The 26,177-nt window shown below is 54.4% G+C and overlaps 8 protein-coding genes across 8 annotated transcripts; 4 read left to right on the top strand and 4 right to left on the bottom strand.

Annotated features, from left to right (window-relative positions):
• Positions 1-10: 10 nt before the first annotated feature.
• On the top strand, positions 11-1,906 carry CAOG_03459 (hypothetical protein). The gene has a single exon (XM_004364241.2). The coding sequence runs from the start codon at positions 42-44 to the stop codon at positions 1,854-1,856; it is 1,815 nt and encodes a 604-aa protein (XP_004364298.1). The 5' UTR covers positions 11-41; the 3' UTR covers positions 1,857-1,906.
• Positions 1,907-1,954: 48 nt separating this feature from the next.
• CAOG_03458 (hypothetical protein) lies at positions 1,955-6,107 on the bottom strand. Its single transcript, XM_004364240.2, has 4 exons — positions 5,981-6,107; positions 4,516-4,657; positions 4,297-4,427; positions 1,955-4,171 (listed from the first exon to the last, which is right to left on the bottom strand). Exons 1-4 carry the CDS (start codon positions 6,054-6,056, stop codon positions 2,205-2,207), a joined length of 2,316 nt encoding a protein of 771 aa, XP_004364297.2. The 5' UTR covers positions 6,057-6,107; the 3' UTR covers positions 1,955-2,204.
• A 29-nt stretch (positions 6,108-6,136) lies between these two features.
• Positions 6,137-7,968, bottom strand: CAOG_03457 (hypothetical protein). The gene is made up of 3 exons (XM_004364239.2): positions 7,649-7,968; positions 6,782-7,226; positions 6,137-6,692 (listed from the first exon to the last, which is right to left on the bottom strand). The coding sequence occupies exons 1-3, from the start codon at positions 7,798-7,800 to the stop codon at positions 6,528-6,530; spliced, it is 762 nt and encodes a 253-aa protein (XP_004364296.2). The 5' UTR covers positions 7,801-7,968; the 3' UTR covers positions 6,137-6,527.
• Positions 7,969-8,370: 402 nt separating this feature from the next.
• On the top strand, positions 8,371-9,765 carry CAOG_03456 (hypothetical protein). The gene is made up of 3 exons (XM_004364238.2): positions 8,371-8,507; positions 8,733-8,895; positions 9,087-9,765. The coding sequence occupies exons 1-3, from the start codon at positions 8,407-8,409 to the stop codon at positions 9,477-9,479; spliced, it is 657 nt and encodes a 218-aa protein (XP_004364295.1). The 5' UTR covers positions 8,371-8,406; the 3' UTR covers positions 9,480-9,765.
• A 44-nt stretch (positions 9,766-9,809) lies between these two features.
• CAOG_03455 (hypothetical protein) lies at positions 9,810-15,967 on the top strand. Its single transcript, XM_004364237.2, has 11 exons — positions 9,810-10,988; positions 11,140-11,386; positions 11,455-11,567; positions 11,659-11,845; positions 11,931-12,040; positions 12,157-12,349; positions 12,434-12,670; positions 12,790-13,075; positions 13,155-13,299; positions 13,402-13,752; positions 13,834-15,967. The coding sequence occupies exons 1-11, from the start codon at positions 9,891-9,893 to the stop codon at positions 15,787-15,789; spliced, it is 4,923 nt and encodes a 1,640-aa protein (XP_004364294.1). The 5' UTR covers positions 9,810-9,890; the 3' UTR covers positions 15,790-15,967.
• Positions 15,968-16,162: 195 nt separating this feature from the next.
• On the bottom strand, positions 16,163-18,051 carry CAOG_03454 (hypothetical protein; the record flags this gene model as incomplete). The annotated part of the gene is made up of 2 exons (XM_004364236.2): positions 16,163-17,398; positions 17,476-18,051. 2 exons carry the CDS (start codon positions 18,049-18,051, stop codon positions 16,163-16,165), a joined length of 1,812 nt encoding a protein of 603 aa, XP_004364293.2.
• Positions 18,052-18,158: 107 nt separating this feature from the next.
• On the bottom strand, positions 18,159-22,944 carry CAOG_03453 (ubiquitin carboxyl-terminal hydrolase ubp14). Its single transcript, XM_004364235.2, has 9 exons — positions 22,790-22,944; positions 21,994-22,119; positions 21,226-21,861; positions 20,336-20,424; positions 19,352-20,247; positions 18,970-19,233; positions 18,758-18,888; positions 18,582-18,675; positions 18,159-18,474 (listed from the first exon to the last, which is right to left on the bottom strand). Exons 1-9 carry the CDS (start codon positions 22,889-22,891, stop codon positions 18,260-18,262), a joined length of 2,553 nt encoding a protein of 850 aa, XP_004364292.2. The 5' UTR covers positions 22,892-22,944; the 3' UTR covers positions 18,159-18,259.
• Positions 22,945-24,658: 1,714 nt separating this feature from the next.
• CAOG_08702 (hypothetical protein) lies at positions 24,659-26,127 on the top strand (the record flags this gene model as incomplete). The annotated part of the gene is made up of 5 exons (XM_011272011.1): positions 24,659-24,738; positions 24,801-24,872; positions 24,942-25,010; positions 25,065-25,261; positions 25,436-26,127. Coding segments are annotated over 5 exons (1,110 nt in total), but the record flags the coding sequence as incomplete, so codon positions are not given.
• Positions 26,128-26,177: the final 50 nt, after the last annotated feature.

Raw genomic sequence — 26,177 nt, 5'->3', positions numbered from 1 at the left:
TCAGTCGTCCAAAGCCACATACATTTTCCAAGCAGAGTCCGATGGACTACCATGCATTAGCGCACGAGGTTGAGCAGGCGCTCGCCGGAAGACCAGCCACAAATCCAGAGAGCAATCAACGCAGCTTCATTCCATACGCTGTGGACGCTGGCGACGCTGGCGATGTGGGCACCGAGAGCGATGATGCTGCGGACGAGGACTGGATTGGCGACTCGAGCGTCGATAGCCAGGCGCTCGTGCACGCGCTTGCCCTGTCTGAGGACGATGACCAAGAGTACACCAGTGCTGCTCGTCACTCCACTGGGGCGGGGCGCGAACAAGGACGAGCACCAGGCAATCTGAACGAACTGAACAATCTGAGCAATCCGGGCAATCTGAGCAATCCGGGCAGTCTGAGCAATTTGCACAATCGCAACGAGATGCACGCCAGTCCTACTCTCGAATCGCAGCTGACAAACTCGCACGGACGACAAGACAACCCAGACGACGCCCATTCAACCGGAAACGGCGCATTCTCACAGAATGCGCACCCCGAATCCGATTCAATACGTCAAGCAACCAATACACAGTGTCATGACAAGGTGCATGTCCCCTTCAATCCCGAGCAGATACTGTTGACGGCGGACACGTCGCTATTCGACTTGCCGGCGCTCGACGGTTGGGAAGCCTACCCAGATCTTCACGAAGGCGACATGTTCTCCCTGGGCGACGAGACCGAGCTGGTACCTGGCGAACGAGATCCCGACTCGAATCGACACGTCGAGCACCTTGCTGAAGCGGAACTTTCATCGGCGGCGTCCTTGTCTCTCCACCAATCTTCCTCCGCCCAGCAACAACAACAACAACCACAACAACAAAATCAACAGCCTCTGAATTCGTCCGCCAGCGCACCTCAGCCTAAACTAGCACTCTCCATCGAAGAGATGGAGCGCCGCCTTGAGGCCAAGATTGCCGAGGCAGATCGATTACAGGCAGAGTCTGAATCTTGGAAATCGCTCTGTGAAACAGCCGAATTTCAGCTGGAGGAGCTTCGCGCCGAAATGCTCCACAACGCGGCCGCGATAGACCAGGGTGCACTGTCGCTTTCTCAGGTGACCAGGAACCTGGCGGATGACGATGCAAGCGAGTCACACCAGGTCGACCTTTCACAACAGCTCGAGGCCTCCCAAGCAGAGTGCGACGAGCTGCGACAACGTTTGACCTTGCTGGAGCAGCAGGTCGAACAAACCAACCAGCAGGCTGCAAGCGCTCTCGTCGCGGCACGCGATCAACTCTTGCTGCAGCATCAAGCAGCGCTGAAAGAGCAGGCACGATCCCACAAGCAGAAAATCGCAGACATTAAACAAAAGGCCATGGCCTACCACGACAAGTTTACGGTTGATTTGTATCAGCACGTCTATCGACACTTTGTTGAGCACTTGTCCAATGGAGTCGACATCAAATTGCTCGCCCAGCTGCCATCTTCCTCGTCGACCCCGACTCCAGTCGCTCTTCCAAGGCAGCCAGCAGTGGTCGAGCAACAGCCTTCATTGCAACTCGCCGCCTCGCGAGAAGACGTGCTGCAGTCACAAACAACCTCAGGCTCCAGATCTGCCAAACTGACCGTAACATCGACCTCGTCGCACAACGCTGCACGTGCGCAACCACCTGCACAGAGCAACTCCCCTCGAGTGCCCGGATCCACAGGCATTCACTCGGCACCACTCGGAGGCACCTCGCAGACTTTTCGACAAACGCACTTTGTAGCCCGTCCAGCGCCTCCTTCGACGTATTCGCCCCCAGCCGCCAGACCTGCACCATCACAACACCAACAATCACGCATTTCTGCGAGCAGTGGTGGTGGGCGCCATTTATGAATTGGTTGATTCAATAAACATTTCTCACGTCGCGCAGTTGCACCGGCAGCCCCCCACCCATGCTCCCCCGTTTGACATAGTCACTCTGAGGACAAAAATACTCGTGGTCAAATAATGACATTTTGAGGACAAATCAAAGCGAATACACAACATGGAAATCGAATTGCAAAACACGTAAAGCAAGAACGCACACACAAAAACCCCGATCCTCTGAGCGATGCAAACAAAGAAACACAGTGCTACCGCCAAAAGCAGGGTAGAAGGGCGGGGGGAAAGGGGCTCGAAGCCCAAGAGAACTCTGAAAACTGGAAGACAGGCTGGCGCGGTTTTTTTTTCTGTTTGCTGTTTCTACTGGTAACCCATCTGGCGGAGTTGAGCTGCTGCAGCCTGGACATCGTAGCCGACATTGCGAAGAGCACTCTCAAGAACCTCGTTCTCGACGGCAGGGAACATTCGCTTGATATTTTGACGCGCCTCGCGCTTGCGGCTGGCTTGGGCGTCCGATCCGCTGCGCTCCTTCATCGGCATGTCGTTGTTGGCGGAGGCCCGGTCCTTGCGAGAGAAGTACCAGCGCGCCATAACCACCAGGAAGACAATGGCAATGACAATGGCCATCACCACATACCAGTTGTTGACAATCCAGTCCTTGATGTTGTTCAATGCCTTGCTGAGGGCGTTCTTCAGCGAAGCATCGTGATTCGACTCCTTGCAAGCACCTGCGCCGTCACAATAGCCAGCGCTGCTCTCGCCGTCGTCCGTGAAAACACAAGTGTAGCTCGTGTCGCGGAAGACTTCAATCTCAAACTCGATGCAAGCGGTTCCAGAAAGGTTCCAGCAGAAAATTTTGCACTGCTCGGTGGCGCTCGTGCATTCGGTGCCATTGTAACCCGCGGGAAATTCTTCGCAACGCGATTTTGTGCAAGCACCTGATTGGCACATGCCGTTGCAATTGGCGCCATTACCGTCGCAGAGACACAGCACGTCATCATCTTCATCTTCACGGGGGTGACAGCTGTTGGGGTACGCACTATCGCAATGGCCGGGCGTCTGACATCCGTCAGTGGTGGCATTGCAGACGACAGCAGTGTTGCCGGGGTTGGAGCAAGTATTCGCGTCGCAGCATGGCGTCTTGAACGGGGAGCATGTGGCACCAGCGGAGGTCCGGAGGGTGCAGTCAGTGTTGCAGCAAGGATCGTAATCGTGGCAAGAGGTCACATCCGTCGAACCGCAGTCGCATTCTTCGTTCGGATCGACAATGCGGTTTCCGCAACCCGAGCTCGCAACCTCAAAGCACGTCGCGCCCTTGTCGTTCAGCACAGCGCCAACGGAAGCCTTGGTGCAAGACGAGAACTTGCGGTTGTTGACCTTGGAGCCGTCAGAGGCGGCATAGTACATAATGTAGTTGCCGTTTGAGCCGCCAGGTGTGCAAGCCGCAGACGTGTCGTGGGGCGAGCCCAGGTTGTGCCCGTGCTCGTGCGCCAGCGTGACTTGGGACACTGCCGCGCTCACAACGCTGCCAAAGTTGAGGGTGGTCACCAAGCCGGCGTTGGTGCTCTTGCCGCCCGAGCGCGCCTGGCAAATGCCACCAGGCGTGCCAGTGAGCGTCGGATAGGCCACGTAGGCAAGACCAAGCGTGCCAGACCAGTCGCGGTGCGTGAACAGGGTGCCGAGACACACGTCGGAAAAGTCCATGCCAGCAAAGCGGTTGAGATAGTCGGCGACGGCCTCGTTGGAAGGCGCGCCAGCAAACACACCGGTGGCGGTCTCAAACACGGAAAAGTGCTCAATCTGGAAACCGTAAAAGTTGACGACCTCGGGATCAATCAGAACGTTATCCGGGTCGGTGTAGATGGCCTGCTCCGAGTTGAACAAGTCCATCATCTTGGTCATAATGGGCGCCTGGGAAGCAGGGGAGCCCATGTACTGCTCGTAAAACTTGAAATCGGCAACCATGTGCAAGTTGCAGTACTTTGCGGGACCAATAGAGCGGCGCATGTTTGAGCGACGAATGCCCGCCGCCTCGTGGAAGGTGCGCAGCCTGGAGGTCTTGGCCTGGTCGAGCTGGGCTCGCGTGGTCTGGCCTTGGCGAATCATAATGTCCTCGAGGTCGCTCATGGCCTTGGACTCGGCATCCGAATCAACCGCGGACAGGTCGACGTCCGACAAGCGGTAAATGACGTGGTCAAACTCGTGCGCCTCGCGCAAGTGGCGGTGGCTGGGCTCAATGTAGTACATTTCGCCGTCCTCGTCGCGCATCGTGGCAACCACATCGCCAGACTCGACGACCGTGGCGTACACGGCAGAGCTGGAGTGGCCTGAGAGACAGACAGAGGAAAGGAGACGAATGAACGAAAAAAAGAGTGAGTGGCACAGAAAGGGGAAAAAAAAAACGGATGAACGCGATGCAACAACAACAAAGCTATTTGCTGCTGCTGCGCACCTTGAATAGAGCCCTTGAATGCAACGGACACGTCAACGGGTTCAACACGCGTGCCGGCATCCGAGTAGATGGTGACGCGAGCGGAAGGCTTGACCATGTCAGTGTTGGGCCGCAGCGTCACACGGAAGGTGCTATCCGGCGGAAATTGCAAGAGCAGCAAAACGAGTCAGCCAGTTGCTCGACGACCAAGGCAGTACAAGAAAACTACGTTGTTCTTACCGTCCGTAAGCTTCAAATTCGAGCGGGATGGTAGCGTCGGCCGTGTCCGCAGCAGATCGGCGAGAGCGGCTGTGGTGGCTGGCCATGACGGCGTTGCCGAGTGACAGGGGTTCAAAGTGCAGGACGTCGTGGGAGAGGCGACCTGTGGACACGAGCATCCATTGTGAGTGCGAATTTGTGATTTTGCGGTGGGTAGATTGTTTTGGATTTGAGGTTGTTATGGGTTAGGGTGCTTTGCGTGGTTATGTGGTGTGTTTTTGGTCAACGTCGAAAACAGCCAAACACAAACCCCACCCCCGATCGCTTCAAACAAAATAATGCATGTTTTGGAATGGCACCACATCCACCACCATCAGTCATCCAGAGCGAGATGACATGCGACAATCGTTGCCAAAGCACACAACAAAAACAAGAAACACCATATTTGGTATGATCTACATTTCAAAAACAATAATAAAAAAATAATAATAAAATAAAAAACAAAATAAAAAAAGATAGATCAAAAAATTTCTGCTTTGGTTTTTTGGGTGACGTTCATTTTTTTGTGCAATAACAAAAAGATAAACCGACAATAAACGATCATCATCGTCATCATCATCGTCATTTCAGCAGTGTGTGTGTGAATGTGTGTGAAGTGGGGGAAAAAAAGCAGCATGGGGAGGGAAGTAGGCCGCACGAATGAGTGCTTTGGTTTCAAGGGAAAATGCAAAGGGGAACAAAAAAAAAAAAAAAAAAAAAAACGAACACAAAACCGCCTCTCCTTATTTTTGTTTGCTTTGCTGACAGCATGGCTTGCCGACACTGCCCCCGCCCCCCCCCACACACACATACACACACAGACACACGGCTAGATGCGGGCTTCTATGAGGATGTAGACACAAGCCGTGCATAATGGCAACTCCCTTCTTCTGTTCGTATTTCTTTTTTGTTTTTTCTTCTTTTTTTTTGATTCAAAGTGCCATCACAACACTCGAAAAACGGGACTTCACGCCTCCCGCGCTTGCACGAAGGACAATGAACCCACCGCTTTGCCACTTCACCACTCGCCAGTTGCATGCATTCGCTGCAAGTTGAAGCGGGGCGGCTGCAACACACGCACTGCGAGCGAGAACAGCAACAAACGAGCAGATCTAAAAAAAAAAAAAAAAAAAAAAAAAAATGTACGCAACAGAGCCAAAACCTGCCTTTCTGTATCGCAAAGTCATCGGCGACCCCGCCTCCTCACAGCGCGCAATGAGGATGCAAACGAACAGAACAGCAATGAATGGGCGCTTTCACCAAGAGTCGCAGCGGCAGGAGTAATAACAGCGACCAAGAGCAACCAAAAAGTAAAAATAAAAAAAAAAAAATAAACGCATTTTGCAGATCAAAAAAGAACCGCGAACCGCCCGAGCTTAAACAGAGACCAGCTGTGACGAGGGGTGGTTGAAGGAAAGGGGGAGGGAGGGACACGATGATAACTCACGCATGTTGCCAGTCGACGCAGCGTCAACGGCGCAGAACAGCGCAGCAACAGCAAAAAGCAGCGCTGCAGTTCGCATTGGAAATCGAAAGGAAAAAAAAAAAAATAAAAAATAAAAAGAAATAGACAAAAAAAAAAAAAAGAATGACTCGTTCGTCGTTGCTCAACTTGAAATCGCAATGTAATGTTGTGAAACGAAAAAATACCCCGCAATTGTAGACCACAGATGACGATAGGAAGGAATAGCAACGATGAAAGGAAACAGTGGCACAACGCAACGAAAACCCAGTGCGAAGAGAAAGAGAAGCTTGGCTCAACTCGCTCGACTGCAAACGGATTTGTGCCGTCTCAACCGACTCCCGTCAAACCAATTCACGAGCTCAAACTAGAACTACAGTAGTCACGTCAAATACACAGCAGCGGCAGCAGCAGCGTATATCTGGGAACAACGGCTTGGTTCAATTTTGTTTGACATGGATTCTGACACCAAGGAACTTTGCCCAGAACTCTGAATAAATACAGCAACAACCCCACTGAAGCGAACGCGCGATCAAAACCGGACATTGGGAAAGCGCGTCGTCCACTCGCACTCGGAGTCGTTCGATGCAATCGAAACAAGCTGCATCGCGGCCTGCATGGCAAGAACCTGCTGGTGCTTCTTCATGTTGAAATGCTGGCTTGTCGAGTGCCAGTGCTCGTTGTGCTCCCACATGTGCTGCAAGCATACGCACAGTTACACCACTCAAGTGAGATTCATTCTCGACCAGATCTACCGAGCTGCATCAAGCACGAGCATATACACACCTTGTGCAGGCTGTTGCGCTGCTTGTAGATTTTGCCGCAGTTATCGCACTTGAAAATCTGGTCTGATTCGCCGAGCACCGTCAGTTCTTCGACGTGGTCGTCCAGTTGCAGTTGGACCACGCGATGCACAGGCGGAGGCGATGTCCGAAACGACGAAACGGAGGAGGAAGACACGGACGACACTGCGGACAGCTGATGCTGCCCTTCCGAGCTAGGAGAAGACATGGTCGAATGCCTGGAACTCGCAACTTGGTCTAGCAACAGCGGGGTTGTACTTGGCTCCTCCTCGTGCTCATCCTGATCGGCCGGGGAGGTCCAACCGTCAGCAGTGTCGCCGCGAATCCATCTTTCGCAGCGCTCCTGGCGCCATGTGCGATAATTGGCGTCGTGGTGAAGCTTGTGGTTGGAGATGTTTGTTTCTTGCTTGTGTGCATCAGAAGGTTCACTGTCAAGGGCACGCGAGAACAACAACACTTGAGCGAAGAAAACCAGAGCAGTTTTAAACCAGCTCTGACGCCATTTCCCACACATGGTTTTGTTGAGCACTCCCATGCAATGACATGACTCGCGCACGCACAAAATGCGGCGTCGGAGGAATTCACATGTTCGTCGGAGGTGCTGACAAAAGAGGAGCAAATGAACGCTCCTCGCTTCGTTCCTCAGATTCCTCTTCCTTGCTCCCCACTCTCTAGTGTCGCCCCGTCATGCCACTGTGGTTGGCTCACAAAGCGCACAAGAACCAAGCAAAATCATGTCTGCTCTTTGGTGCCTGTTGCCATCGCCATTTCAGCCAGAAAGTAGGATCAACCCACGGGTTTGCCGAGCCAAAGAAAAAAAAAACACACACACACAAAAGGGATCACTTACACCTCCATCGACGACTGTGGTACGTCGTTCTTTTCTTTGATGCGACGTAGAGCTTCTTGCTCGAGCGACAGACGACCATCCGCGGTCGATGCGAATCGAGCAGTTTGCTCAACGCGTTCAACACCGATCAATGGAAGCGCGGTGAGGGGCATTCACGAGAACGGCGTCTCCTTGTACGAGTGTCCAAGCCACGAATGCAAAGGCTCGTTGTCACGAAGGAACGAAGGCAACGAACAATAAAAACGAGAATCTCGACAGAAATCAAGAGTGGCGCTTCCCCAAACCCTTTCCTTTGCTTCGTGGTGGTTGCGTGGGAAGTGACACACGTCTTGTCGTTTTCTTTTCTTAGTTCCTAATTGAAGCAAAAGGTGACCAAATTGTTTTGGTGGGTTTGAGCCATGTCACACGTTTCTGAGCCGACAAGATGTTTCAGGCTTGTTGCAAACAGCTTTTTTACACATATTTCTTTGTCATTCCTACTCGTACATGACACCCGCCCACGTCTACTTGGAGTCTTTTTGTTGTTCTGTTGTGATCATGTGAGAGTACGTGTGTGCTTTCTTCCTCTCTCTCTCTCTCTGTCTCTCTCTCTCTCTCTCTTGATGTGCTCGTTCGCTGAGAATTGTGCGAAATACACTCAACCATTCCCGCGTGTGCTGTTCCGCCCTCCGTAATGACTGTACTTTACTGTTTCCTATACTTACTCGAATGCCAGCTCACTCTTTACATTCACCCTTTTGTTGATTTGATTCCAAGAAATGAAGGCAGTTGTGCTTGGCGGAACGGGCGCGTGCGGAAAAGCCATTCTCGCGTCGCTTCTCTCGAGCAGCGCAGTCGAGCGCGTCGTCACCATCGGCCGGTAAAAACTTGCTCAATAACAAACAATCCCGCCATTGTCCAATTTGCACTATGTCGTTGGATGCTCGTCGGATGCTCGGGGTGCTTGGTACAACGCAACGTTTGTCATCACAAATTTCAGCTTTCGACTGGAACCCTTCACCTGCATGCCCCAGCGACTGGACCATTTTTTTTTCATCCTCACTTCATGCTTGAATGATTTTGGTGGTTGATGGGCTGCACACAGACGCCCTGTCACGGTGCCCGACCAGGCGCAGCTCGAGCAATCGGGCAAGCTCGTTCAAGTCACCACGGAGATGGCTGCGATTGCGCAGGCCGAGGACGCGTTCAAGGGCGCCGATGTCGTCATGTGTGCATTTGGCACCACCCGCAAGCAAGCAGGCTCGGCCGTAAGGATCATGCACAGAGTTGCATTTGAACCGGAACCTCACTCCAACCTCACTCCGACCTCACTCCACACCTCGCTCAAACCTCGCTCCAAACCATCCATCGGGATCACTTCAAAATGCTCACAATTGTGTGGTCTATGTGTCACCTTGTCCTTGTTGCTGCTTTTCTTTTGCTTTTTGCTTTTTTGCAGGAGGCCTTCAAGAAGATTGATCAGGAATACGTTGTTGCCGCCGCTGCGACTGCCAAGCGCGCCGGCGTGCCGCACTTTATGTACATTTCGTCGCACGGCGCGAGTGCGTCGTCCTGGTTCTTGTACCTGCAGTCGAAAGGCCAGACCGAGAACGGCATCATTGCGCAAAAGTTTGACAAGGTCTCCATTCTGCGTCCTGGCCTGCTCGACCGCGGCGACGAGAGTCGCTTTGTCGAAAAGTTTGCCATGGTGTTTACATCTGGCTGCAAGACGACCACCATCGGCGAAGCCATGCGTGAGCTCGCGGCAGCGTATCTGACCGACAAGGCCTCGAGCGGCGACGCTGTGCAGTATGTGGACGACGCGACCATCCGTCGTCTTGGCAAGCAGTAGGGTCGGAACTTGTCTGTGTTGGTGGATTTGTCTCCTTTGTTCGAGTGCGCGCGCTCTACTGTATTTACCGCAAGACGCGACCTCCCGTTGCAGCATTGCTCAAGTGCTCGTCGTCTCTTTGATTGAACGGCGTGCTTTGTTACTTGTTCAAAACGTCGGCTTGTTCAAAGATCAAACTCCTTTGTTTTTTGTTGCTTCAACTCACTGCTCTCAATGTTAAATCGGTAAGAATGCGACAAACATTTCGTTTTCTACCAATTGCTTCTAATTCAATCTCAGAACAGAATTTCAATTCTCAGATTTTCAATCTTTTTTTTTTTTCCTCTTTTCCATTGTTCTTCCTTCTTCTTCAACTCACCCCCTTCTTCAACTCAACTCACCCTCAACTCAATCGCACCAGCTCCCCTAAGAATGCGATCTCACGGACTGCACTCGAGCGCGCCGCCGCCAATGCAGCCGCCGAGCAAGAGCAACAAGGGCGGGAGCGCTGCGGATCAGTCAGCTGCGTTTGCATCGACGCTGGCGAGCACACTGACTGCGAGCAGCACTGCGACCACTGCGGCGACTGCTGCTGCAATGCACACGCAGCTCGCTCTGGCCGGGGCTGCCCTGCGCGAGGAGGGCGCTGCGAACGACCGGATGCGTCGCCTGCTCACCGAGCTCACCGCCACCAACGACGCCATCCAGACGCGCGTCTCGCGGTGCCTCGCAGACTACTGCGACATGCGCCTCGCAGTCCAGCAGGTCGCGCTCGCCATCGCGCCGACCAGCCGCTTTGCCAAGCCACTCGACCAGACCGAGCTCTACGGCGACGGCGTCTCCACCGCCCCTGGGTTGTCGTCGAGTGGAACAACGAGTCCAGCGGCGGCCGCGGCGGCTGCTCATGCTGCTGCTGCTGCTGCCAGTGGTGGTAGTGCTGGTGCTGGTGGTGCATCGGGACGTGGGACGACAACCACAACCACAACCACAACCACCCCGACGAAGCCCGCTGCTGCTCCATCAGTCACCGAGGACGAGCGGCGCAAGTCAAAGCTCGTGCAGTGGGGCGCGTCCACAACCGAACGCGTCGCTCTGCTCATCACTGCAGACGCTCTGCTCGAGAGCAGCAAGGGCACGCCGGAGGACATGATTGGGCAGACGCGAGCGCTCGCGCAAGTCACTGCGCTGCTCATCAACCGCATCAAGACGAACGCTGCCGCGACTTCCAACAACGAGCAGCAGCAGAGACGACTGTCGCATGCCAAGATGCTCGCAGACGCAACCTCAAAGGCAGTCAACGCTGCCAAGCATGTGGCCAAGGCGATGGGAGATCCCGCACAGACCCAGTCCCTTGCCGATTCCATCTCTGCCCTTCGCTCCACCGCTGCTCTTCTCGAAGAGGAAGAAAATGTTGAGCTCAAGGAACGGGCGCTGCATCGTGTGCCCCCGTCGAGACTGTCGACGATCGTGCAGGGATCGGGCAACCAGCCACCTCCCATTGTGCCGTACGCTCAGGCTGTGGCCGCTAGGGTAAGCGTTGCGTTGAAGCCAAAGAATCAAAACAAAAAAAAGATTGTGGATCAGCTCACTAATATGTCCTTTTTCAATGGTTTTGCGCGTCATGCATGGTAATTTTCTGTTTCTTGCTTGCTTTTTGGTGCTCTGTGTCCAACCACCACAGCAACAGCCACCGCCCCAGCAACAGTCTGCAGCCGCTATCACTCGCAGCGGCTCTAACGCTGGAGGTACCCGTGGCCTGGTTCGCATTTATGATTCGAGCATCCAAAACAAGCAGGCCGAATTCAAGGGTTTGATGCTGGGTGCCTCAACGACCGCACTTGAGACCATTGCTCTGGCGCTCCAAAAGTACGGGTACGATGAATCGCCCGAGCTGTTTGCCTTGTCTGAAGTCAAGACCGATGCTGGTGGTAAGTTGCTTGACATTTACATTGGTTTGTCATTGCTTTGTCCGACCATGGCTTGTGTTTTGGACCAGTTCGCGAACGTGTCCTCACGAACGAGGAAACGCCTTTTACGATCAAGCAAGCGTGGGAAGAAAGCAACCCGCCGGACAACCTGCGCTTCTACCTCAAGCGCAAGAAGGGCGAGGTAAGCGCGCTCCACTCACCCACTCTGACGATCATGATGTTTTGGGGGTCGGGTTGTCGTAATTGTTTGTATTCACTGTCTTTGCTGACAGGCGAGCGATGGCAAGGGTGTCGTCCGCGTGTATGCCGGCATGCTCAAATCCGCCGTCGAATTCAAGACGGTCCCGGCGTCACTTGCAACGACCGTTCCGGAAGTCATCAAAGCCGCTCTCGGCAAGTTTCAAATCAAAGACGATCCCGCCAACTTTACGCTGCTGGAAGTGCAGATGCACCGTGGAGGTACGACATCGACACAGGCTTAGTTTTTTTGCATAAAAACAAAAAACAAAAAACGTTGCATCTCGTGCTCACCGCCTTGATCCAGTCATTGAGCGACCTTTGGACAAGACCGAGTGTCCGTTCGCTCTCAAGCTTCAGTTCCAAAAGCAAGGCGTCACAGAGGACATGGTTCGCTTTTATCTTCGCAAGAACAAGGTGCGGGCTGGTTTTTTTTTTGGTTTTTTTTTTTGCTTGTTGTAGTGTTTCCAAACACGACAACATCTGGCCGTTTGCTAAGTTTCGATTGCATGGCTGTCCGTTGCCATCTCTAGCTGCAAACCGGCCTCGAAAAGGCGCCCATTCGCATCTGGGCTGGCTCTGGTGTGCACAAGACAACGTCCGAGTTCAAGAGCATTTTTGTCTCCAGCATGACCCAGGTTCCTGCCGTTATCAAGATGGCCCTGGACAAGTTCATGATGTCCGAGACGGGTGGTCAATTTGCGCTCATTGAGGTTCAGAACGGCAGTACGTGATCCTTTTGCCAAGCCAAGTTTTGCCAAACGCATGATTTGTTTCCGTACTCACCCTCTGCCCAAACACAAAACACAGTGAAAGAGCGAGTGATGAACGACTCAGAGTGCCCACTTGCTACCATCCTTGCTCTGGAGAAACGCGGCTTTACCAGTGGCACGGCGCGTCTGTACCTCCGGCGCGATGACACTGCTGCCGCTCAACTCGCGCCGTCGTCTCCGGGCAATGACGAACGCGCGGCTCGCGAGCAAGAAATGTGGCAAGTCATCCGAGGCACGGACGAGAACAATTACTGCGCCGACTGCAACGCGTCAGGTAAGTTGTCAATATTTTTTTGTTTCTTCTGCAAACATTTCTGTTTTTTCCTTGTCTTGTACTCAGCGCCGCCTCCTTCACCCCCCCCCCACACACACACACTATTTTTGCTTGCTTAGATCCGCAATTTGTTTCAATCAATCTTGGTGCCGTTCTGTGCCACAAGTGCGCATGCGTGCACAATGCCCTCTCCGCGCCGTTTTGGGAGAGCGCTGCAGTCAACTTTGAGGCTGAGCTTTCTAGCGGCAAGTTCTTTTCCAAGATTCGAGCAGTCACGCACTCGTCATGGTCGGCCGAGTTTATCAAGCTGTTCCAAGGCGTTGGCAATGCCATCGTCAACCAGACGTATGAGCATGGCATGATTTACTCGTTGGACATCTCCAAGCCACTCCCCGACGCCGCAGAGTAAGTGACAGCTCCTTCAGATGCTGGAATTAATGTTAATGCTGGCGGTGTCTTGGCCTCACTGTCTGCCTTGTTACAGCGACGAGCGCCAAAAGTTCATCTCGGCAAAGTATGTGGACAAGGCGTTTGTCGAGGCCTATCTGTCTGCTGTTGACCAATCCGACCCTGACTCGGCTGAGTCGGATACCAAGCACGCCGACGCGTTGCAGCGCGCCATGTCACGGGTACGCGGCGATGGATTGTCGCCTGGTTGTGTTGTTTCGTTGTTCAATGGAGGATTTTTCAAAAAAATTGCTCACCTCATCTCTTGCTTCGACTTTGAGCAGGATTTGTTCCTTGCCTGTGAAGGCGGCGAAGTGGTGCAAGTGATGCGTTTGATTGCACTTGGCGCCAACGTCAACTTTGCTGCGGTCGACAAGGACGCGCAAGCAACGCCCAATCCCGTTGTTACGACGGCAGGCTCGACTCCCTTGCACGTTGCGAGCAGCAATGGCTATGGTGCCATCGTCACGTTGCTGCTTGAAGCGGGCGCGTCGCCTGTGGCTGCTGACTGCGATGGCAACTCGCCGTTGTACTATGCCGAACTGTCAAAGCATGCTGACATTGTGACAATCCTCTCCGAGCGCCAACAGGCGCACCATCTCAACCACCGTTCCGTGATTGCGGATGCTTCGAAGGTATGTGTGTGTTTGCTTCGATCTGGTTGTAGTTTGTCCACTTGTCTCTCATCCGGCATCCACCCCGATTTCTTCCGACAGGCGAAATTGATGTCGCTTTCGCACTTTGACTTTAGCGACTTGTTCGCGGATGTGCTGTCGGAAACGCAAGACCGTCATCTCAGCAACGTGCGGGGCAAAATGGTGCCCAACTCGAACGTGAACGCTGGTCAGCGCGAAGGTCGCCGCAAACTTGCCATGCTGGATGATGCTCAGTTTGCGCCGCTCGCCAAGAACGTGTTCATGGAAGTCGATTCTCGCCAACGCGAGCTTGTTGCGCGTGTTCGCACTGCCATCCAGGAGGCAGCCTCCTCGGAGCCTGTGACTTCGGAACGCCTGTCGCAGATTGCGCAATACCAGACGGACGAGCGTGAGCGTGCACAGCGAGCTGCTGCTGACTCGGATACGCTGATGGAAGAACTCAAGGCAAACAAGGCCAAACGTCTGAGCGCGCTGAGCAACTCGTCCGTGTCGCAGTCCCTTCCGCCGCCGCAGCCGCTGGCCACTGTCGGTGATGAAGACGATAGCAGCGCGTCGGGATCCAATCTGATGTTTGTCCCCTCGATCAGCAACGAGGACATTTACGCCGATCCCGACCTGACTCCAAAGCCCACGCCTGTGGCTCCCCCGCGGCGCAGTCACGCAGCCAAGGCTGCTTCTGCTTCTGCTGCGCCCAAGCCGTCAGCCCTTTCGTCGTCGTCGTCGGCAGTGCCCGAGCCTACTGCCGCTACGCCAAAGTCTACGGCATCATCTGCTGTACCCCCTGCTGCACTCTCATCCAAACCCTCTCCGTCCACACCCGAATCGCAACCAGAGCTGTCCATTGAAGACGAGATTCGCTTGCTCGAGCAGCAAGAGCGCTCCCGCATCGAGCGTGAACTCACGGAGCCCACTGAAGCCGATCAAGCCAAGCTTCAGCGCGAGCATGACGCTGCGGTTGAAGCACAGATGGCTGCTCGACTGCGCAAGGAACGCGAGGCATTAGCTGCCTTGCAAAAGGAACAGCAAGAGCAGCAAGAGCGAGAAAAGCTTCAGCGCGAGGAACAACAGCGTGAGCAACTTCAGCGCGAACAACAAGAGCGAGAACGGCTTCAGCGCGAGCAACGCCAACGTGAACAAGAGCAACGCGAGCAGCAAGAGCGAGAACGGCTTCAGCGTGAGCAACTCCAACGTGAGCAGGAGCAGCGTGAGCAACAAGAGCGCGAGCAACAGGCGCGCGAACAGGAGCAACGCGAACAGGAGCAACGCGAAAAGGCGCAGCGCGCACTCGAGCAAAAGAAACGCGAGCAGGAGGAACTGCTCGCCGTTGCCGAAGAAAATCGCCGTCAACACGAAGAGGCAATGAACCTGCACCGTCAACGCCAGGAAGAAGCCCGCGCGATTGCTGCCTCTCGTCCCACCTCTGTTGCCCACAAGCCCACGCCCGCCGAACAGCCTCGTGCGCAACTTGAGCTTCAACACAAGCGCGATGAGGAAGAGCGCCTCGCCGAGCTGCAGCGAATTGAGGCTGAGCACGCGAAATTGGAGCAACGCCTGTCTGCTCGCAAGTCGCAGCTGGAAGCAGCCAAGAACGCTTCTGCCGCCGGGAACAAGGCAGTCGCCGACGCTCAGGTTGCCGTCGTTCAGCAAGCTCAGGTTGTCACCGCGGCCGTGGCCACGTTCTTGGCCGCGGCGAAGGCTGTGCAGCACGAGCAGTTTGTGGAAAAGTGCTCCGATCTCATTCGCAAAGCTGCCACTCTGGTGAACCTTGCGGATGCCCTCACGACGCAGTACACCTCGGATGAGCACCGTGTTGCCGTGCAAGCCAAGGCCACCGCTGTGTCGGGTACCTTTGCGCCCATTGTCGCGGCCAGCAAAGCCGCTGTCCAACAGTGCGCAGCGGGCGACAACTCGAGTGTGCAACCCATGGTTGTCGCGACCTTTGAGCTTCTCAAGCAGACGAAAGATCTGTTGTCTGTCAGTCGCGATGTGTCTGGCACCTACGTAACCACACAGTAAAACTGGAGCGGAGGAGTGAGTTGTAGGTTGTTGTTTTGGTGTTTGCGTGTTTGTCCTGTTGTGTGTGCCCCCGTGTTTGTATATGTGATTGGTGGTTCGCATGCTACATTTGCTTGTTCAGTTTGATGCAGTGTTTTGTCTCTCGTCCAACAATGAAGTCGCCATTTAATCAAGAAAATCGTTTATTCAGCAAAAAACAAAAAAAAAAAAAAAAAAAGCAAGGTTGTTAAAAAATACAGAGCATTAACAGACAATCAAATTGCAACAGAGGAAAGCCTCCGACAGCTTCCCAAAATCAAACAAAAACAAGTCAATCCACCAACAAACAAAACAGAAATTCAAAGCTATCTCAATCACATAAAAAAAAACGAAATCACAAGTCGTCCCGCTTCACCACGTCCAGTTTAACGTTAAAACCGTGGCCAGGGAGATCTGCATCGATGCCTTTTCGCTCTGCCGATGTAGGTTTCTTTTGCATGTGCAGATGCCCGGCGTGGGCAGTGTCGTCCAACCCAAGCTCGGGGTTGTCGGGCTGAGACTTGTCAATCATCATGTGCAGCGCGTGCATTTCCCTCACATCCATGACGCGATACTTGTCGGGACAGTGGTGTGCAATTTCAGCGTCGTGTGCAAGCAGGAGCCAGCGCAAATGCTCGGAGGTCGGTGTGTGGTGGATGGTGCCCTTGAGACATTTCGGCTCAATCAGCCGATCGTAGTACCGGTGGAAAGCCATCATACAGACCGTTGTGCACGGAATCAAATGTCCGTGTCGGTAGCAGGCAGCGTGGTATGCTTCACGCAACTCTGTGACTTCGCACTCGGCATTCATGAAAATGGCCAGCTCGCGCTCCTCCTCCGCCCATGGTGGCTCCAGGCCTTCCCAGTGCTTCTCTTGGTAGTAGAGAATCGGAGGCTCCTTGTTTTCAATGTCCCACCGCTTGAACAAGCCCTCTGGCGGCTCGCGACCCTCGAACTGGGAGTGGTGCAGGCGACGCTCGATAATGTCCATGACGGTCATCAGGTTGCCGTCCTCGTCAATCTCGCGCCCAAGCTCGTCGAATTTGGCAGCGTACAACTTGCCGTGCCTATCGACGTGAGTGTGTGCTTGGCCTCCAAAGTGTCTGTCGCCAAACTGCAACTCGTCCAGCTCGTCTTCATGAACTTGCTCGGCCGTGTGCTGTCCAGGTGAGATTCCCTCGGCCTTCAAACGCTCGATTTCTTCGGGTGAGATGTGGTGATGCTTAAACATGCGGTAGTTTGGGTCGTCTTTTCCGTTCAGCGGGTTGGCGAGCTGGAGTCTTTCTGCAAATTCCTCGTCCGACAAGGACGCGAGCTCTTCCGCGGTTTCAATGTCGTTCTTGACGTTGGACTTGTGTGGGTTGCTGTTGTTGTTGTTGTCGTCGTTACCATTGCGGGAGGTGCCAGCAGAAGAAGAAGTAGTTTCGGTCTGGGTTTCGTGACGATCGTTGTTGCGTTTTTCAGATGAATCATGATGATGGACATGCTCGTGATGATGATGCGCCTCGTGCTCCTCTTCATTGTCGTCGTCGTGATCATCGCCAAGCACGCGTTGATGATGCGGATGCAAGTGCTGCACGCGCGGCTGGCTCTTCCTTCTTTGGACCAGTGCATCGGCAGCAAACGCAAGTCTTCGTGCCCGCGCCGCCGCCACGTCGACCCTCGCACAGTATCCACGTCTGCATCATTGTCCACGACGCTTGAATCTGACGAGTCTCGCGGTTGAATTCCAGCAGCAGCAGCGCGGTTTTGGCTCGAGTGATCGTCACTCTGGACGGCTGCTGCTCGGACGCCACTGCTTTCGGCAAACGCCAGCAACATCAGCATCAGCATTGCCAATGCAACGGCCATCCATGCGAGCTGTGCGGCTGGCTTCAGAGTCGCTGCCCTGTGGTTTGGCCGCCGCGTCGAACGGGTCTCGAGCGAGTTCTCGACCACCGGGCCGCGAACGCCTTGAAAGGCCATATCAGAGCGGCCAGCCACGTCGATGCGAGGCTGGTCGGTGGATGGGTGCGGTGGACGCGACGTCGGTGCAATGCCGGGTCGCTTGATTGCTGCAGAACGACTGCACTGGGACGGAATGGTCGTCGGATGGCTGGAGCGGACTTGTGTGCGACGCGGCTCTGGCTCAGGCTCAGGCTCAGGACGACGATGGCTGCAATGAGGAAGTGCCGGAAGGGACAGTTCGAGGGTCGAGCGTGCGCGCGGACGACGAGTCGGTCGGCGAGGTGCAAACTCGTCCATTTCCCCACCAGGTCGAACAGGTCGAACAGGCGATTCACAACAAGCGAGGGGAATATGAAACAGGAAGAGGACTGAATGATGCAACAAGCAATGAGATGAACGGGATTTTCGGGATGCACAACGGGGGCATGGAATGAAAACGTAGGCGCCGGTTTGTATTCACATCAACAACAACAACAACAACTCAAACGCAACGAACGATGCTGTGTTACTCCTTGATGAAAATGTACATGTACGCGGCACCCACCGGAGGAGAAGGATCCAGAGCAACCTTGTTGTCGTTGAAGAAGACCCACTGGCCGTCTTTGAGAACATGGGCGACATAATGCCCGCTGTGGACGGAAGGGCCCTTGTGTGTGACAAGGCCGGCGAGGTGGTACACGGGCTTGCGCTGATTGCCGAGCACTGGAAGTGCCGTGGCGGCTGTGAAGAAGGGGGAGTGGAACCGGCATATTGTGAGTGGAACGCAGCCACCAAAAAAACAAACCAAAAAATAAAATAAAAACAGCATCAATTTGACAAACTCTCACCTGCTGCTCCGTCAGACGTGTCCATCGCAACTTCGTCTCCAGTCACATCGGGATGGCTAAAGAGCCAGTCGACCGCGCGCTCCGCGTTTCCTCCCTGAGGGTTTTGCGTTGAAGGAGGCGAAAAGATTGAGCAATGTGCGCCTGAAACACTCAAAAACCTTGCAACTGCAACTTACAGTCTCCTTCAATGCTCGGATGGCCTGCGCGCGGGAAAAGCCCATATCAGCGAGCATGCTCACTTGGTTTTCATCAACAGCCACGTTCGCAGGGTTTGGCGCAGACGCAGTCACCAAAGGCGTGTCGATGTCTGCACGGAAAAACGTTCGTCGTTCACCCAAGTCAGAACCAACTCCCCTCCCGTTCGAAAACCTACAGAAAGAGTACATACCAGGATCTTCCATGTGCTCGAGGAGCCAGTTCATGGCAGGCTCGACGCCAGCGTTCTGAACAGCAAGAGCTGCCTTCTGGGCACGAATGACCGGGAAGCCGAAATCTTGCAACTGGCTGACAATGGCTGCATCAAACTGCGGGCCAGCGGGTGCCGAGGCAGGCGCAGCCGCCTGGCCTTCGGGAAGCGCGTGCTCGTCAGCCGCGTGCTCCCCAGCCAAGAATGCAGAAAGATCGATTGTTTCAGGCACTTGGAAGTCAATGTCTGCGCATACAAGGGAAAATGAATGGATACCAAAAAAAAAAAAAACCCCCCCCCCTCCTCCTTGGTTGTCACACACAAAACGCCGCGCAAAGTGCTCGATGCACACTGCGACGCTTACCCAGCTTGCGCGGAACCCAGTCTTCGTACACGAAACGCTTGGCATTCAAGACAAGAACTTCCGGCGTCGAGAGGAAGCGCTGGCGCTTGGAGGCTCCGGCGGGCTGCTGGCCGCAGGTCGGGCAGCGGAATTCCACCATTTCGTCGGCAGTAAAGAGAGCAATACTCTCGTCGAAAGTGGCCCGCTCTTTAGGCATGGGTGGGAGCTTCTTGGGGTCCTTGCTGGTGGTGGTGCTGGCTGAGGCCGCATCTGGCTTGGGTTGCTCGGACTCGGGCAGGGCATGACGGACGAGCGGGACCGAGACCAAATTCGAGTTGGCGCGAGAGTACCGCACTCCATGGCAAGTTTGACACTGAAGGCGCTCCTCGAGTGTAAAATCAAACACGTAGGACGGCAGACGACCCTCGGACACAGTGCCGAGTCGAACGCGCTCTTGCTGCTCGAGCTGAGTGCAAAAGTACTGGAAAAACTCGAGCGCATCCTGCTGCCTCATCGTCGCAAACTCGGGATGGTCGGCGCCAATCAGAGACTTGAACATGAGCGGACGAATGCCCTGCTGCCCTCGCGCAAGCTCGTCGTAACGAGCACGCTCCTCGGTCGAAAGCGCAGCAAGAGGGGCAGGGGCGGCATCGCCAGTAAGGGTAACCTCAACTGGAGGGGCCTCGGGAGCCGCTGCGCTTGCGGCGCCAACGACTGGAGTCGGGGCAGGCTTTGCGACGGAATACTTGCCGCTCCAGAGGCCCTCGGCAAGCTTCTCCATTTGGCACGGGAAGCACTTCAGGTGGCTTTGCTGCTGGCAAGCCAAGCGGTGCTCGAGAGCCGCCGACGGTGGGCAGTACGTCTGGCGGAACGTTGGCAAGGAGAAGATGACTTGCATGACCGACGCCATGTAGCAGCTGCAGTTATTTTTTTTGAAGGCGGGGGGGGGGGAATTGAGTGTTTGAGGCCAAAAGCGCAATTTCACGAAAAAAAAAATTCACATACCTGTTGCCCAAGTTCTCAAGACCAGTCAGACCATTGCCATAGACGGGAGTCAGGGGCTTGCCGTCGACGGTGGTCATGCTAAAGTCAAACTACGATCGAAACAAAACAAAACAAGAAAGGGAAAGCAACACAAACAAACAGCAGAGCGAACATAATATCAGACACAATTCGAATCTTGCAAACAAACTCCTGTGGACACAATCGGAGAAAAGCACACTCCGTTTGCTGGCGGAGAGTGGGTTAGGCACGCGGGAGAAGAGCAAGCACACACACACACACACACACACGCAGACACCCGGCAAGGCACCCCTTACCCCGCGTGCCTTGTTCCGTTTCCGCTTTGCCTTCTTCCCTTCGCCCTTGACGGAAGTGGCAGACGATGATTTGTTTTTCTGTTGCTTTCCACCGCCTCCTGGACTACCGAGAAGCAGATACCGATTGCCATTTACTGTTCGCGTTTTGCGCTGCCCGGATGCGTTTGGGTTGCCGGGACGACGCCCTTTGCCGCCAACTTTGGTCTTTGGGGTTTGCCACGCCGCCTCGTTTGTAGATTTTGAGCTAGAGTCAGTGCTGGGCATTGCTGCAAGGGATGCCGCCAATTCACTGTCGTCCTCGCACATCAAGCTCAAGGCGAGGCTCAAGCTCGCCTGCTCTTCGGCATCGATGGGTGGTGGTGGTGGTATTGCGCTGATGACTGTGTTACGACTGTTGCTGCTGCTGCTGCTGCTGCTGCTGCTGCTGCTGCTGTCAACCTGCCTTCGCTTCGCAGTGCTTTGCGATTGCTGTTGCCGAGACGCGTTGCCGTTCTCGTTGCCGTTCTCGTCTCCACTCTCTCCCTCATCCTCAAAATCCCCCACACTTGGGGCGCTATATTCAGTCATTTCACCCACCTTCAGATTGCGCTCCAGCTGAAGCTCAGTCGTGGTCTTCTCAGTGACTTGCCGATCGCCCAGCTCAATGCCAAAGTGCCGCAAGTGCTGAGCCAGGTGCGGGTCGAGTCGCGTTTCGTCGCACGTGTAGCAGTAAATGTCTGCAGTGCCCTCGGCAGTGATGGTGCCCATCTTGCAGACGACACCATGCTTGGTGGACGCAAAGTGGTCGACAGCGTGGTTGTTGCCGCCAGTGCCGTCATAGTTGCGGCGACCGCAGCCCAAGTGGCCGCACGCCAAGCACAGCCACAGGTTGGAGTTGATGCTGCATTCGTTGCAAGTGGCAAGGGACTTGCCAGCGAGCGGCGCATCGCGTGCAAGTTGGTCGAGCTGGCGGGTGTGCTGGCAGGCTTCAATCTCCAGCTCCCAGGCCTTGACCTCGGCGCGCTTGTCGCCCGACTCGGCAGCCATAATCGACGACGCGGTGGAGGTGATGGCCGGCGTGACGGCCGGATCAAACAAGGACACTTCGGGAAAGTTGCACACAAAGCATCGAACATGCCACGAGAAGGTGTACTTTTGCTCGCTGGCCTCTGCGCCTCCCGCCACGCCGATGGCGAGCTTGGTGATTTTGGCGGGTGCATCTGCCTCCGGAGCCTGTGACAAGGGCATGATGATTTTGTGGTGAGTGCACAAAAGTGGTGGCAGCACGAGAAAACCGGTCCTCCAGACAGTGCGCAGTCGCCTCTCAAACAAAAGCCTGGGTGAGGCAGTGAAAAAGGGTTTTACCTGAACGGGCGTGCGCTTGATGACGAGTGCGAGCGGGTGCGCTTTGGCAGCGGCGTGGACGGATCCGTGCTTGTCGCACTCTGGGTTGAAGCAGTGCAGACAGACCGAGATGCCACTTGCATCATCCTGCAGACCACAGAAACAGAAACAGCAAGTTGCAATCAAAGTGAGTGAATGAGTTTACACACGATGAGAAGTAGTTTTTTTTTTGGCGGGAAAAAAACCGGGTTGCTGAGAATTTGAGACTGACAGGCTGAGAAATTTGCAAACAACCCTCGCTTCACCTTCACGACGGTACTTTACTCCATCAACTCAGAGGCAACTCGACTCACTGCGTCACACTGATGCACTCACATACACTGACGCACTCACTCACTCAGTCAATCGAACGCACTCAAACGCACTCACTTCACCTCGCCCTCACTCCACTCCACTTCACTCCACTCATACGCACACAATAATCACAACGTCGGGGTCGTCTTGCGGGGTGGTCGCCCCCCCCCCCCTCCCATTGCATGCATGCAGCAGGTCATCAAAAACGCATCGACACAGTTTAAAGACCGCGTTTTGGCTGGACTCTCGAGCAACAATCGCCAAGCTGAACAGAGCGAACGCAACGAACGAACGGACGAACGCCACTCTCGCGCATCGAGAAGCAGCAGGAGTGGATACCGACGACGACGCAGAGTAGGAGGAGGAGGAGGAGATGGAAAAACGAGCAGAGATCGCGAGTATTGCTCGGCCACAGTCACAAAGTCATCACAAGTCATCATGCATCAATGAAACACGGACAGACCTGGTTGTTAAAGCACTGCGAGCACTCTTCCTTGAAGACGGACGTGCCGCGGGCGAGCGTCGCAGCGCGATACGAACGCAAATGCGGACACGACGAAGCCATTGTAGATTGAATGACGAAAGCAATCGAAGAGAAGGAAACAAAAAAAAAAAAAACTAAGACTGAACAAAATGTTGAACAAAACGTTGAACACAAATGGGATTGACTGCCACCAAGACAGCAAGACAGGACGCCTACACCCAACCATGTTGGTGTCAGAATACGAGTAAAGCCAACGACACATTTGCGCTTGTCTTCCTCTTACTCTTTGCACTGGCGTCGCTCCTTCTCTTTGTGGGTTTTATTGGGCTTTGGAAGCAGGTTCGCTCTCCAATGAACGTAATTCCACTCCATCAGTGACATTCAAAAGCAGAGGCGTCGACGATATCATTCATACTATTTTTGTCAACATTTTGTTATTGTTTTGTTTCATTGTTTTTTGTATTTTTTTTCCTTCCGCACCAAACCCCGACCACCACCACCACCACCACCACCACCACCACCACCACCACCACCACCGCAAGAATCAATCCACTGCTCTCTTTCGATTGTCCCGCTTCAACTTGAAAGCAATCCCTTCCCCCCCCCCCCTTTGGTGAAAGTCGGCAACGAGCGAGTTGAGTCGGCTGAGTGGCGATGCATTCTTGCACTTTTTGTCTCTCCGTCTCTCTATCGCTCTCCTTCTCCCTCCCTCTCCTCCTCGGATGCGCCGTGGTGCAACAAGCTCATCAAATTCAAGTAGAAGCAGTTGATGATTGGGCGGAAGGCACAGCAGGACCCTGCGACCGACCGTGACAAGCCGGGGAATGTGAACAAAAGAACAAAAACAAACGCAAACTTGTGATCTACAAACCCAATCGACAGACGTTCGAGCGGATGCCTTGGTCGCTTTTCCGCCGCTCGAGTAAAGGCTCGCATTGTCAACGAATAGCAGTGGAAGAGGTCAAGAAGGGGCGGGCGAGGATGGGTTGGATGGGTAGCACATGCGGAGGAGGCCGATCCATCCATCCTGCCACACACATACACACACACGCACACGCATAGCCGGCTCTCTCAGCCCTGTGACGCTGTTGGGGAGCGTTGTCAAAGTGCTGCAAAGCTCACTCTGAACTGCAATTTTCGATTCAAACCGCTACCATCCTCAACAGATGGCATCCAAAGGGTTTGGCCTCGGTCTGCTGCTTTGGCTGCTCTGCGTGATGTATCACGTCCAGCTGGCACAAGCAGTCAATGCATGTGGAACTGGCGGCGTGTGCACCTGCTCGGGAACTAATGTCAATTGCGAAGGCAAATCTCTCACGACCATTCCGAGTGCAATTCCGGTCACGACGACTTTCCTGTAGGTGTTGCCGTTGAGCGGATATTTGCCCTCCTGCTCTCCTGATTTGTTTGTTTGGCATACGGTCGACAGGGAGTTGCAGACCAACAACATCACCAGCATTTCTGCAAGCGCATTCACAGGCCTGACTGCGCTGACTTACCTGTAAGCAAGCCGCGACATCGCGGGCAAGAAGAAATGCTCGGTACAAACGGCTCACTCGGCTGTGACTCTATCTCTAGGCGGCTGAATGAAAACCAGCTCGCAAGCGTTCCCGCAAACTCATTCACAGGCCTGACTGCGCTGAATTACCTGTACGCAAGCAAGGGCATGAGACTCAAGCTTGACTAGCTCACTCATTTGTGACCTCCATCTCTGGCTAGACGGCTGAATGACAACCAACTCACCAGCATTTCCGCAAACGCATTCGCAGGCCTGACTGCGCTGACAGTAATGTAAGCAAGCACTGGCAAGATGAATCACAGACTGACGGCTCACTTGTTTGTAACTCTATGTGCAGGGGTCTAAACCGCAACCAGATCACCAGCATTTCTGCCGAAGCATTGGCAGGCGTGGCTGCGCTGAAGCGCCTGTAAGCAAGCATGGTCCTGGCAATCAAACAAAACGGCTGACTCGTTTCGGGACCATTTGTAGTGATCTGTCCTTCAACGAGATCACCTTCATTTCTGCAACCGCATTCGTAGGCCTGACTGCGCTGACAGGACTGTAAGCAAGCAATGGCCGGACGAAGCATCGACTGACAGCTCACTCGTTGGCGACTCTATATCTGTGTAGGGCTCTACACAACAACCAGATCACCAGCATTTCCACAAACGCATGGGCGGGTCTAGAGCTGGAGTACCTGTAAGCCACCACTCTAAATTCGCGTGTTCGTTCGATTCGTTACTTACTTTCCAGTGCTCCAAGGATCTTAAGCGACAACCCTTTAACTACCTTGCCGCCCGGGCTGTTTATGGGCTTGCCAAATGGCTTGTACTTGTCCGTTAATTCTACAACGAACATACTTAAGTATCCGCTGCGCCCCAGCAATTTTACCTTTGGTGGGAACACTGTCGCTCCGCCCAGCACCTACGGCAATGCATCCGTACCGTACAGTAAGATCCGAGATGATTGCAATTCCAACCCCCCCCCCCGCTTAGTGTGATCCTTTCACTGACCTTTGGACGGCAGTGTGCGACACAACCTGCGCCACTTGCTATGCTTCAGGGCCCGCTGCGTGTTGCGCACGCAATTGTCTGGTCTGCAATTCATCCACTGTGTGCACTCAGTGCTACGAAGGCTATGGTATGTTGAGCGGATCCTGTATTCCGCTCGCTTCCGTTGCCTCCGTCGCGTCCACGCAATCTGCATCTGCTGCGTCTCGTGTTTCCGCGACCTCGGCGCTCTCGGCTTCTGCTGCCTCGATTGCCTCGACCAGATCCGCATCGATTGCGTCCGTCGCCTCAATCGCGTCCGCGTCGGCTGCTTCAACTGCCTCTGCTTCAGTTGCGTCCCTTGTTTCTGCGACCTCCGCGCTCGCTGCCTCGGTTGCCTCGACCAGATCTGCATCTATTGCGTCCGTTGCTTCAATCGCGTCCACGAACTCAGCCTCGGCTGCTTCAACTGCCTCAGCCTCGGTTGCGTCTCTTGCTTCTGCCATCTCTGCGATCTCTGCTTCTGCTGGATCGGTTGCCTCGACCAGATCTGCATCGATTGCGTCCGTCGCCTCAATCGCGTCCGCGTCGGCTGCTTCAACTGCCTCTGCTTCAGTTGCGTCCCTTGTTTCTGCGACCTCCGCGCTCGCTGCCTCGGTTGCCTCGACCAGATCTGCATCTATTGCGTCCGTCGCCTCAATCGCGTCCACGAACTCAGCCTCGGCTGCTTCAACTGCCTCAGCCTCGGTTGCGTCTCTTGCTTCTGCCATCTCTGCGCTCTCTGCTTCTGCTGGATCGGTTGCCTCGACCAGATCTGCATCGATTGCGTCCGTCGCTTCAAGCGCGTCTGCGAAATCAGCCTCGGCCGCTTCAACGC

This window comes from Capsaspora owczarzaki (genome assembly GCF_000151315.2).
Source record: "Capsaspora owczarzaki ATCC 30864 unplaced genomic scaffold supercont2.4, whole genome shotgun sequence".
In the NCBI taxonomy this organism is placed as follows: Eukaryota; class Filasterea; order Ministeriida; family Capsasporidae; genus Capsaspora; species Capsaspora owczarzaki.
This window is presented reverse-complemented; position numbering and strand designations above follow the sequence as displayed.